Source organism: Centroberyx gerrardi, chromosome 4, assembly GCF_048128805.1.
Source record: "Centroberyx gerrardi isolate f3 chromosome 4, fCenGer3.hap1.cur.20231027, whole genome shotgun sequence".
NCBI lineage: Eukaryota > Metazoa > Chordata > Actinopteri > Beryciformes > Berycidae > Centroberyx > Centroberyx gerrardi.
In genome coordinates, this window is record NC_136000.1 from 4,341,852 (window position 1) to 4,355,123 (window position 13,272).

General features: G+C 41.4%; 1 protein-coding gene across 1 annotated transcript in view; it reads left to right on the forward strand.

Annotated features, from left to right (window-relative positions):
• Positions 1 to 621: 621 nt before the first annotated feature.
• ptprbl (protein tyrosine phosphatase receptor type B, like) overlaps positions 622 to 13,272 on the forward strand; it is a 37,978-nt gene continuing 25,327 nt past the window's right edge. The window contains exons 1-5 of the mRNA XM_078283169.1: positions 622 to 756; positions 4,829 to 5,140; positions 8,208 to 8,471; positions 11,276 to 11,542; positions 12,583 to 12,858. Of these exons, the coding sequence (XP_078139295.1) occupies positions 741 to 756; positions 4,829 to 5,140; positions 8,208 to 8,471; positions 11,276 to 11,542; positions 12,583 to 12,858 (1,135 nt within the window). The 5' untranslated portion in view covers positions 622 to 740. The remainder of the gene's footprint in view (positions 757 to 4,828; positions 5,141 to 8,207; positions 8,472 to 11,275; positions 11,543 to 12,582; positions 12,859 to 13,272) is intronic.

Genomic DNA, 13,272 nt, shown 5'->3' on the forward strand with positions numbered 1-13,272 from the left:
GCTGCACCAGTGCAATTCCTTTTTGACTCGAGTTCATCAGCTGAACTTGACGCCGGTGATGCTGTAGGTTGTGGGGAGAAGCATGTAGATGTGTACGGACACTGGACGCGTTGGCGACAACTTTACGCACGACGTGCCAAGCTGCGGCGCGCGTCCCATGTGGCTCATTCGAGAAGCGCTGACACATTTCCTTAATTTTAGATGCTAGTTATGACAGCTAACCTTGGAATATCCTCTATATCTTTGTTGTTAATTGATCGGACGGATTTAAATCAACGACCGCAATGCTCACATGCGCAACAAGCTATTTGATACTTGGTTTTTTGTGGAGCTTACACGGGGTGAGTTATACTGTAGCTCATTTTGAAAAGGTAGTTTTTACTCCGTAGATTGACGTTGCTTACCTTCTTCTTCTTCTTCTTCTTCTTCTTCTTCTTCTTCTTCTTCTTCTTCTTCTTCTTCTTCTTCGTGCCTTTCAGATCCAGACCACAGAGGCTGCCAGGTGCTGCGTCAACTTCACAGACATCAACACCAACTCTGATTCTGTTGTTGTCACATTAAGCACAACTGGCCAGTCCTGTAACTTTACGGTGGTTAATGAGGACACCCGGGCTGAAGTCACCGACTGTGATCCATATGGAGAGTTCAGTAACGTGTTCGTCTGTGAGATCAGGGATCTGGCTCCCGGGACGCTGCTGCATTTAGCGGTGATATCCAAGAGGGATGGAGAGAGGGCCAACATGTCGGTGCGCACAGGTAGGAGCAGCCTGCACGAGGAATACTTTGTTCTGATGAAACTTAATCCTGGCTTAGACCGTCTAAAATCTATGCTATAAAGAATATTATAATAATTATTACTCCAAACATTATTTTTCTCCCTCAGTAAACTATATTCTCTGTACAGATTTTATGCACGTGCAGTGCTGGATAAGGGATTTTCCTTACAAACTGGTCTAATTTTATCTGCAGCAGAACTTTAAAAGGGCAAGGATGAAAATACTGCTAAACCTAAAAATGAAATGAAATGAAACAAATATTAAGGCAGGTTAGGCCAAGTTAGTGTAATTGCTTGCTTCGCTCATTCATAAATATATAAATGAATTACCCAAAACTAGTTAGTCTACATTATGTGGCCCAAGCTGCAGGTTTGTGAGTATAGCCTCTGATCTGCTGTAAGACTCAAAGGCTCAAAATATGAAAGTATTAATGCTTTTAAAATGGATCTTGTAGAGATTAAATTCCAGATTAAAAACCGTTCTGGTTTTGACCAAGGCCAAAATTTCAGTTAACAAAGTGTAAACAGTCAAGTTTCATATTCTTCACCTGATGTGGCAGGCAGACCTGGCATATAACTTATAACTATATAACTTCTATATATCTAAAATAATATATGCAATGCCTTTATGTGTTCCATTAGATAGAGGCCATACATAAATTAGAAATACAATAACAGTGTAATTATCAGTGATGGAAAGAGTACTAGAATGTCCTACTGAAGTAGAAGTACTGTTACTTTGCTGATATTTTACTTAAGTAGAAGTAAAAATCTACTTCAGTTAAAGTAAAACTGTGTCATTTAAAATGTCCTCAGAGTAAAAGTTCCTGAGTTCCTTTTTAGAAAAGAGAACGTTGTTAGCTGTGATCTTTTCCATGTGATTCTAAAAGCAGAGAGACAGAGTTCAAACTGGATTCTTTTAACTGGAAACATTAGAAATGACAAAATAAAGTGCAGAAACAAAGTAAAGTCAGATTCCTCTTCTCTTCTTCTGTGAATGGATCCACAGTTTGTCAGTTTACATTGATCCAGTTTCTGTTGCTGATGGAGAAACACAAAATGTATACCCTGTACTGGATGTGATTTAAAAAAAGCCAGGTGGTCTAAGGCGTGTACCATGTAACCGCAACATCCCGGGTTCGAATCCGGCCCAGGACCTTTGTCGCATGTCATCCCCCCTCTCTCTCCCAGTCTTTCCTGTCTCTCCTGCTTTGAACTATAAAAGGAAAATGGCAAAAAAATAAAATGCACAAAAGTGAAATTGTACTCAAATAAGTACAAATACACCAAAAAGCTGCTCAGTTACAGTAACGTGAGTAAATATAATTAGGTACTTCCACCCTTGGTAATTATAATTTATGGTTTCAATTAATTTGGCACAGTATGTTCTTGTTTAAAATGTCAAAGTTTATGTGGCATGATGAGGGCCAACCCATATTGTGCCAACACAACTCAAGTCTTCCTACCAAGGTGGGAAATAAACCAGACACCAACCAAACACTGGTGAATTTCAGCTGTTTTGGTGAATTTCAGCTGTCTGGTGAGTTTGTCTCTCTGACTGGCAGGTAACCAAATATTATTCAGAGCTGCTGCTTCTTTCAAAAAACTCTAGATGGTAAAACAGTGAAAGTGGCTAATGATTTTTGTGATTCACCAGCCACTGCGACCGGGGGACAGAAAGTTAATTTCCCATCCTGCCTCCTCCTGTTCGTTAAACGCCTCTCTGTACATCCTTTGTACATTGTCAAGGCCACAACCTCGGTGCGCTGCCAACAAGCGTCTCGCCAGAAAATCTTTTTGGCTGCCGGTCCGTCAGAGCGCCCCGGCCGGGACGCCGAGTGCCGCTCAGATCATCTGAGGCTGTAAAGTGAGAGCGCGGTAACAATGGCGTGCATCTAATCTTAAGTGTTTGTTTCCAGACTCGTCTCCTCCTCTCCCCAGAGCCGCTTCCCGCCTCGCATTGTTTCTCTGTAGCGGCGGATACAGGAGGCCTTCGCACCGTTTGTTTTTGCAGGACAGATAGATTAGACTGAGAAATCTGCATTCGCAGTCCAAGATGTTTTGTTTACCTTGAGAGCAGGGTGAAGGTTTGATACTGAGGGTGAAGAAGAGAGATGAGGGTGAAGAAGAGAGATGAGGGTGAAGAAGAGAGATGAGGGTGAAGAAGAGAGATGAGGGTGAAGAAGAGAGATGAGGGTGAAGAAAAGAGATGAGGGTGAAGAAGAGAGATGCGTTGATCATAACTACTGCCAGTTCACTGTAATCACAGCTTTTATTGCAAATACTTTGATTATTGGCAGATAATTATTAATAGCTACATATTGACTTCCAACAAGCCTGGCTGTATTTGAAGGGTTTTAATTCAAATATAATCGTTGGTGAAAATGTTACCTAATGTTCTAGCTCAATATTTCAAAAAAAAGAAATTGATTATCTTACAAATTGCTTTTTTGGCTACAGCGGTTTTCGGATTACTAATAACTTCAACTAGTGACTTTTAATTTCATCCCAGCAATCAGTTTAGTGGAGTAGATGTCACATTTTTGGCGTCTCATTATGGAACAGAACTCTTCTACCTTCTAGTGGTTTTCTCCAGGGTCCTGGATTCGTGGCTTTAGTGTCGGACATTGTCCTTGGGGTTTCACTGATCTGCCAACGAGATTCCTTAGGAAGCAACGAAGGCTCCTTGGGGAGGAAGCCATTACTAAGAAAGGGCTATAGTTCAGGATTGAGCTGTGTGTGTGTGTGTGTGTGTGTGTGTGTGTGTCCGTCCTGCGCCGCTTCTCTCCGTTTTGTCTTTTTTTTCTGCTGTTTCCTGTCCAGGCTCACACTTGTTGGAGACTCATGCAGGTCTCCCGGCAAAAACGCCACATTCTTTAAGCTACCAAAACAATCTTATCAACCTCGTCCATCGCTGCTGCCGCTGGCCTTCAGCTGGAGCACAAAGACAGGATACACACACACACACACACACACACACGCACACAGACCTGCCATGCACTTACACTGCTGTTGTGTAACATCGAAAAAATGTTTAATTGAGCTTTATATAATCTAGCCAAGGTGCAGACGAGGTCGCTGAGTAAAAGATGGAAGGAGGTCCTTCAAAACCGATCAGTGGTAACCGTCTCGGTCACCAGGTGGTGTCCCGCATTAGTCCAGATGAACTGAAGAACCTAAACACTTCCTGTTCTCACACCCAGCCAGCATTAGAAACTTCCTGCAGGATCAGGTCCAGACCCAGCATAAGAATCTTGAAATCTTAAAAATATTAGTCCATATGAAGGGTTTCATTCCACGATGATACAGATCCATTTTTGGGAAAAATGTTACCTGATGTTCATTGTTTAATTCGTTTTTTTTTTATTTATTTGATTCGTTTATTAAAGTGTCACACACACAGGCTGCCCAGCCCACATGGACTTACATGACACTTCCATGTAGTTCCATGAGTGTACAGCATCAGAAAAAGAGAAGATTCAGCAAAATCAAATATCACACAAACAAAATATCCTGCCTTCTTTCCCATGCTTTACAAATGAAGAGGGCAATATGGAAGCTGCCCTTTTTTCATAATCATCTAGTCAAAAGAAATTCATAAAGACAGAATTAATTTTGCTATACAACACATTTCTTAGATCAACATATACCGGACAGTAGAACATAAAATGAATCTCATAATATTTATAAAAATGCAGCTAATTGCATCATCTTAAATATTGCTATTTTGTAAGCAAAGGTCTTAAGATAGTAATCAAAAGTGAGTTTTACTTTCATGCCAACAAATCAGTTTGTCAGTCCAGACAAACTGCATCAACAAGTTGATTTGTATTGGAAACTAAATTAAATTAAATGAAATTAAATGACTGGCAGATTTTTTAAGTTGTTATAAGAAAATTACAATTTTAGGACTCAATAACAGACTACAAGACTTGTTAAGATGGAGATGTTTTGCAGTGCAGGTCCAGTGCCGCAGTCAGTCTCAGGTCCAAACACGAGTCCAGAGCTCAAGGTGAACTCAACCCCCTCTCTCCGCCTTCTCTCCTCTGTCAGACCCGGTCGGCCCGGCCCGGCTGGACGTGCAGCTGGACCAGGCCCAGGCTCAGTATAAGAACCAGTCTCCGGTCCAGAGCGGGACGTCGGGCCTGCGGGTCTCATGGCCCCGCTCCCCCGGCCACGTGGACTGGTATGACCTCACCCTGGAGGACACCGCTGCCGGCTCCAGCCGCAGCACCCGGGTCACGGGCAGCGCGGCCCCCCGGTCCGGCTTCACCTCCCTCACCCCCGGCTCCCTCTACACCCTCAGCCTGGTGGCGACGGCTGGGAACAAGAGCGCCCCGCCGGTCCAGACCACTGCAGCTACAGGTGAGGCTGTTTGAAGAGACGCAGTCAGTGCACAAAACTGTAGGAGACTTTCTCAATATTCAATCTCTTGCATAATCCATGTCCCAGTTGTCTGAAGGATTAAAAAAAATCCCTCTTTCTTCCCACCCAGAGTTTGTTTTCTCTTGTCCAAACCAGAGTGGAAAAGTTTACTTTTTGTATTTGGTTCATTTAGGTTCACACTGACCGATTACAAGTGAACCAGGGCTTGTAAGCAAAAGTCACATGACTCACAAGTAGCTCTTTTATTGGACAGTTTTGGTCACCTGTCATCCTGCCAGGTTAGAGATAATAATTATAATAATAATAATAATAATAATAATAAACTTTATTTATATAGCACTTTTCTTAACAATGTTACAAAGTGCTTCACAAAAGGATAAAATACAATAAAACAATAATAATACAATAATTCAACAATTCACACAGAGATAAAAGCTTTTCTAAAAAAGAATGTTTTAAGAAGAGATTTAAAAGCAATGACAGATTTAGCAGACCTAATCTCAGCAGGTAACTCGTTCCAGAGGTGGTGGTGGAGGTCAAAACAAATCTAATTTCGGTCCCTGTAACTTTAGCTCAGCATGATGGACTTGTCTGTCTCTTCTTCTCTGGTGTTGATCCCAGTTAAGAACACATGAAGAAACAGCTGAATCTGAGCATCAGCCCAGACTTCATTTTGCTCTGCTCGGCTTTCCAAGCATGAGGAACCGCCGGCTCTCAGATGTCAACATCCATCTCCTTATACCCATAAACCCTTGTGTTTTGGGGTTGTTTCCTGTAGTCAGTTGGATTACGTTCTCACTCCTAACAAACCGCACCACAGTTCTCCTGTTAGAGGACTGAGACTTGCATTTTCAGGCAGCTCGGCGTCATTATTTGGTGCCACCAGAGATCGAATGGCATCGTTCTCACCTGACCGAACAAACCAAATGAAAGGAGCTTCAGAGTTTGATTGAACTGCTTGGTATAAATGCACCTCTAGTCTACATCTCCTCTTCAGGATCTTATTTAAGATTTCAAGCTATGTTTGGTTTATTTTGGATGGTGGTAGGGTCCCATTGTCAAGCCCTTTGGTTCTTCTGACCTCGCCTGCACAGTTCTTTCCTTATTTTTTATTGGCTAAATAAAATTTGACCTAACTGTGCTGGAATTAATAGGTGAAATCAGTAAGGAATCATGAAATGGAATGGAAAGAGATGTTTCCAAATCTTTTGTCCACCCTGTGTAGAATTAGTATAGGATTCATCTACCAGCATGTTAACACTACCTAATGGTTCACACACACTAGCATATATATTACCTTCTTAGACATGTCAGGGTTCGCCTATTAATATCTTCCACTTCACTGAATACATGTTTCCAGGTGAATCATGTTTGTCTGCATGGACACAGGAAGCAACGTGATACATGTCACATACACAGAAACAACATGCATTGTTTAAAGTACAGGTGTCTATGTGGAAACATCGTGTTTACATGTGTGTTCACGCACCTCTTGAGTCCTCTGACCCCTCTTTATTGGAATAGTTCCCTTATAGGTTGTTTCACACACTGGTGAAAGGAAGGGGGGTCGGGAAAAATTATGGCAACTGAGCAGCCAATTAATAAAATAACACATTTCTGTTTTTTTTTAATAGTAATTAGTAAATAAGTAAGTGAACTTTATGTATATAGTGGGTTTCAAAGCCAATGTTACAAGGTGCTGTACAAGAGAAGATAAAAAAAAAGTAATGTAAAAGAAAACATAAATAAATAAATAATAAAAAAAAAACACAAAATACAAATAAAAGCTTCTTAAAACTAGTAACAGACTACAGAGCATCCCAAAACACTTCCTGGTGAGTGTTTTAAGACTCTAAATATTACACTGAGGCACTTTTGATGCACACACAAGACCTGATGCCACTTGTGTATCTTGTGTATCTTGTGTTAGTTTATGATGCTGAGCTGCTTGCTCACCATTCATGCTGCACCAGTCCACTCAACCATGCGGTAAATCACTGTCCCTAACCAGTAAACATCTAACCAACTAAAGGAAGTCAACACTCACATGGCTGCTGTTTACCGACCACACAGGACGTCCCGACACGCTGCTCAGCATCTTCTCCTCATTTCATCTCATATTTGTTTACTTTTGTTGAGAATTTTAAAAAAAAACCAAAAAAACCTGTGTTATTTACTGTTTTACATGCTGTGTTTAGGTGTAGCTTGTTTTTCCAGAGAGTGATGTTTTCAATGACATTTAGTATATTAATACACCTGTAACTGGGCTTACCTTCAGTTCACTTTGTAAACACCAGTTGTCAATTTACGGCTTTTGTTAGTTCCAAACGCCAATCCTACTATTAAAAAAGCCTATTTTAACATAAATCAATGTGCATATTAGACTTAAATGCTTAGTCAACTTAAAATACTTGCCAATAGGTGACTGATAGGTGACCAGCGTTATCTCAAAGTAAGAAGACTGACCTTTAAGTGCTAAAAAATTTTTTATTCGTTTTTATTATATGGCCTGTAGATTCCTAAATCTTAAAAATAAAATATGAACTCAATATAGCTGAAGTAGAAGGTTTATTTTTGGAGTTATTTCAGGTGCGCAGCCACATATTCATCTACTGTACTGTGATTTTTAGCTGTACATAGTCTCTTATACTAAGAAGTGGATAATTACAGGGAAAGTAGTCCCTGCTAGTTCCAAACAGGATGTTATTTTTGTGCGTTTTGTATACATTTTAACAATCTCCTCCACAAGACTGCCAGACTTAGCCACATATAATTTAAAATGACTTACCATTTAACTTAAGAGCCGCTACAAGAGTAAGTGAGAAAGTGAGTTTTTAATGCTAGTCGCCTACAATCCCTCAACATAGTGGATGCTAAAGTGTTAGCATGGAGCTCCAGAGCAGATTATCTACTTTGGACACATGGATGATTTTAGTGTCTCTGCTCTCATCTCTTACCGGATAAGTTGACCAACAGCCAGTCGCCCCAAAACTTGGTGTATTCCTTTAATCCAGAACCCATCTTGAATTTCTCCTTCTCCCCTCAGCTCCCTCCTCCGTCAGCGGCCTCCAGGTGGCGTCTTCCTCCTCCGGCAGCCTCAGTGTTTCCTGGCAGGCCGGGCCAGGCAGGACAGAGCTGTTCAGGGTTCTGCTGCGGGACCAGGAGGGGGTTCTGGTGAGGAACGTCACCCTAGAAAACACCATGACCTCCGCCACGCTCCCCGGCCTGCGGCCCGGGACGCTGTACACCGTCACCGTGGTGGCAGAGGCTGTCGGCCTGCAGAGCTCAGTGTCCAAACAAGCTGCTACAGGTAGATAACCAGTTCATTCACTTCTGCTGTCTGTGGTTTGTTTTTGAGCAGTTTTATTGCTAAATGAGACAGTTTATGTTGATGATTGATCACACAAGATTAAACAAATGATGGTACTTTCTAAAGGATTGTAGGTAACCTGAAAAGTCCTTTATGACAAAATGATACCACCTTTACAGACTGGATCCCCTAATCTTGGAGTTATTAAATCATAACCTTAATGTAATGATTTTCCTTTTCCAAGATTGATCCCTTTTGGAACAGAACTATTTGATTACTCAAGAAAAAAAACATTTTTGTCACCTCCAACAAGGAGTTTATGGTCTCATCCTTGTTCGTTTGTTTGTCTGTCTGTCAGCAGAATATCTCAAAAATGTATAAAAGGATTTCCATGAAATGTGGTGGACAGAAAGGCCGTGGGTCACGGTACTATAGACTAGATTCTTGTGGTGATGCAGATCTGGAATTTACGTCATTAGACAATTATTGTTTTTAAGCCGTAATTATGAAACTAACTGAGATATCCAAATTCTAAAGGTATATTTGCAGAGTCAATAAATCAATTTAACTTAAAATCTAAGTGATAGGAATGATGTCTTTGGGTGTAACAGCAAGTTGTTATGTTGGCGGACTTTGTGCTCCCCAAGTGCCTTCTAGTTTGTTTGTTTTTTTCAACAAATATTGTGATTTCAACATGTATTACATGTTGGATGTAGAATTTTCTGCATAATTTCCTTTTCAGCACTTTACATTTTTGAAGTAAATGTAGGTTAGGGGAGAAAACAGGATGCATATGCTGAGGATTTGCTCAGTTTGAAGGAAATTAATAAATATTTTCCCTTGCATGCAACTTCAATTAAAGGCACAGCACTAGACTGCCTTGTTTAAGAGTTTTTCTGAAGTTCCTTCCCTTACAAGAAGTAATTGCAATTTAGAAATTCCACTTGTCAAAAATATGGAATGGCCATAAGAGAGCAGGTTGGCGTTCGTGGTTTCTCAACAGTTGACTCTCTTCGTAGCTCTTTGTTTTAGTTTCCAGTGCTGCAGCGTCTCTCTGCTCACACACTGCCAGCGTCACGCTCTTCGCCGTTGTTTCCAGGATATTTTAGGCCGCCCCCCTCCGCCCTTCCTCTGTCTGCAGCTGGCTGCCTCGTCTGAAGCTCGCAGCCTTCCCACCCTGCACTGTTTCAGCACAATAAATCTGTTCATACCTGAGAGGGATTTAAATCTGATAACAACTGAATAACACTATATATCAATTTTGAAGAGAGAAATGCTAACCTGAAGATACAAAGAATGGAGGATCCAGTCTCTAAACATAATTTTGTCAACCAAGGACTTGAGTTAACTGCTATCTATTAAACAGTAAAGCAATTTGCTTTAATTTTGTGCAGCAAGGGCGTCAATATCCTTAGAATATAGAGGATCCAGTCTGTTGAGGATTAGGGAAGTTACCTAAACTATTTTGTTTTCATCTTGTGCTGTCAATCATTTTGTCAGAATAGGTGTCACTTTTTTCAAATGTTGGAAACAAAAAGTAACTCTAACTCTTTAAAAGTATATATTCTTTTATTTAGGCAGTTTGAAGCTTACAACCAAGGCCAGTTTCATTCACAATGCTTCAGATTAATTCACATTTCAAATTTTATGCATTTAGCCAACGCTCTTATCCAGAGAGTCTTATAATGAGTGCAACAGTAGAATAAGCCAATCCACCAATAGTAAGGACATACATTTACATTTTAGGCAGTTAGCTGACAATGCTCATTTTTACTTACAATGACTGGAAATAGAGTAAACTTGTGTTGTGAAGTGAAGTGAGAATGACCTAACCCTAACCCTAACCCTCAAGTGAGAAGTGAGAATGAGATGTGTTAGCAAAAGCAATTAAAGCCAGGGAGGAAGTTTTAATTTACACAAGACAGGAACGTTTTCATAGCCAGCAGAGGAGGAAGCAGTCTCATCTCGGGAATTTTTTGAAATGAGCAGATTGTCTGAAAATGCAAACAATGTGCACCGTGCGCAAAAAGTGTGATGAATCTGTTTCCCCGCCATGAAAGGATTAGGTGGAGGAGAGAGACTCGACTAGCAACAGGAAGTAGTTTGACATTGAAATAGTGGGTGTGGAGGTCAGGGGAGCAGATGGGCAGATGGCCCGGATTCAATTCCCAAAATCTTAACCCTAACTTTAATCAAAGTTGTTTTAGTTGCCTAAACTTAACCGTTAGCTAAACTTCTCATGTGACAAATGTGAAAATGTCATGTCCAGTTCCTGCTGTTGTCACATAATCCTTTCATGATCACAAGTAATCAGTTTCAGAGTTTGTGCTCATGTCCCGAAAAAGAGACCAGGCTGCAAATATTTACATACTGTATATATGCTGCAAAAAATGGCAAGTTGTCAGGTGATTTTATTTTGTTTCCAGACCTATCAAGCTTCTTTCATGATATGTTTAGTCAAATTATCTCACTGCACTGGCAGATAATCCCGCTGTTTTCAATAGGCTACATTTCACTTGATACATACCAATATGACATGTGTTCCATTATCCTGAAAAAAGTCAAATTTGTTGAAACCAGTAAAATGATCTGCCAGTGCAGTGAGATGATTTCACTACAGAAATCCTAAACTAAGCCTGATAAGTCTGGATACAAGATAAAATAACTTCACAAGTCTGTCAGTTTTTGCTGTGTAATAAATATTCCTCTACAATGTTCATGTAAAACAGATAGGTGCTAGGTAAAGAAACAAAATGTGATAAATACTTTCTTTATCTTTTTTAACTCCCCCCCTCCCCCCCCAGCCCCAGCAGCAGTGTCAGATCTGAGGCTGGACAACAACGGCAGCTCGGAGGCGCTGCGGGCGTCCTGGGCGTCGCCCGGCGGGGGCGTGGACTCCTACCTGGTGACCCTGTCGGCCCCGCAGGGACCCGCCCGCCCGCCGCGCCGGCTGGCCCCCAACGCCACCCAGGTGCTCTTCCAGGGCCTGACGCCCGGGCGGAGCTACCAGCTGTCTGTCAGGACGGAGGCGGCGGGGCGAAGCACAGAGGCCCGGGGCAGCGGGAGGACAGGTGGGGTCGCTGCCTGCTCACAGCATGGAAACATCTTTACACTACGTTTAGTTCCTTTTATTTTATTACACGCTGCAACTTTGATAAGAAAAGTGCTCAACAAATATTCATTATTATTACTAATGTTATTATTAGCAGTAGCAGTACTAGTAGTTGGAGTAATAGTTACAGTTAGTATTAGTAGTGCTAGTATTAGTATAAGTAGCAGCAGCAGTAGTAGTAGTTGTAATAGTTGTAGTCATAGTGCTGGTAGTAGTAGTAGTTGTAGTAGTATATAATATCTACAACATGTATAGTAGACTATAATTGTAGAGTATAGTAGTATCTAATAGTAGATTGATTTGTGTGTTATGATGACCAATTACTTCTCAGAAATACATTATTACTTATTAGATACATTTATTTCAACTTCTAATACATTACACAAGCTTGGGATAATCATGTTATGTCTGCATTCAGGATAGTTTTGAACTGTTGACGTTTTTCCATCTACTAACTACTAACTACTAACTGTCCTTAATATACATTTTCTACTTTTAAGTAAACATTTTCATAAGTTAAACTGCAGCCATGTTTGTTTAGGTGCAGCAAAGGTCCCATATTATACAGTTTTCACAGTTTTCATGACTTTGTTTTCAAATACATGATGGCTCAGGATCAGAATAATGTTCTTCATTATGTTTTGCAAATAAATGTGAGAGCCAATCAGGACCAAGGCCAGTTGTGATGCGTTTCCTGGAGTTAGTCTGGGAAAAGGATGGATGTTTGAAAATGCAATAACTTGAAATTTATCTACTCAGACAAAATCAAATTTCAACAATGTCTACATTAAACACATCTTCTTTCTCTTTTTTCACAACATCTTTGATCATATATGTAAATAAATAGAGGGGATTGTGAATTCCTATAAAAGGGCCCCTTTAAACTACAGTTAACTCCTTTTAGGTCAAAATATTAGATGCAACATTTAGTGTATGTATCCTTCATCAATCCTTTGTCACGCTTTCTCTTTACAACTGTCCCGTCTCGTGGTTCTCCAGTCCCTGACAGCGTGTCCCGGCTCTCCATGTCGGCCCTCGGTGCCGGCAGAACGCTGACGATGACCTGGTCGCCCCCCAGAGGCGAGTGGGAGAGCTACGGCGTCCTGCTGTGGAACGGTTCGGCGCCGCTGGTGAACGAGACCGTCGGCAAACTGGTCAGGCAGCGCTCGTTCCCCGGGCCCGGCCTCAGCCTGGTGCCTGGCCGGCTCTACAGGGCAGAGGTCACGGTGCACAGCGGCCTTCTGGGTAACACGGCGCACTGCCAGGGACGACTGGGTGAGTCACTTTAAGTCAAGTTATCAGTTGTTTTTTTTTTGCCCATGATGCCACAGTCATCAAGAGACAAATTTAGATGTGCCACACCTCTGTCACTAAGTCATCAGCGAGGCCGGATGTAGAGGTGGGCAGAGGTGGGCAGGCATTACCCACCCAAATTTTAGCTTTGCCCACCCAATGGTTGGTTGTGTTCTTTGCGTTTTCAATCCAGCAATCACATTTTGTTAGTTTCCATAACGCCCCTGTAGTGTCTTGCTGTAGGGGCATCAACAATTTCAAGTTGATTTCTGATTGGTTGGTTGGACAGGAGAGAAAGCAGAGACAGCACCAGTCTTATGTTACTTTACAGTGCAGCTGTCACAGCCTGTTACACCTGACCTGACAGGTTCGCTCGTAGCAAAAAACTGAAGAGAG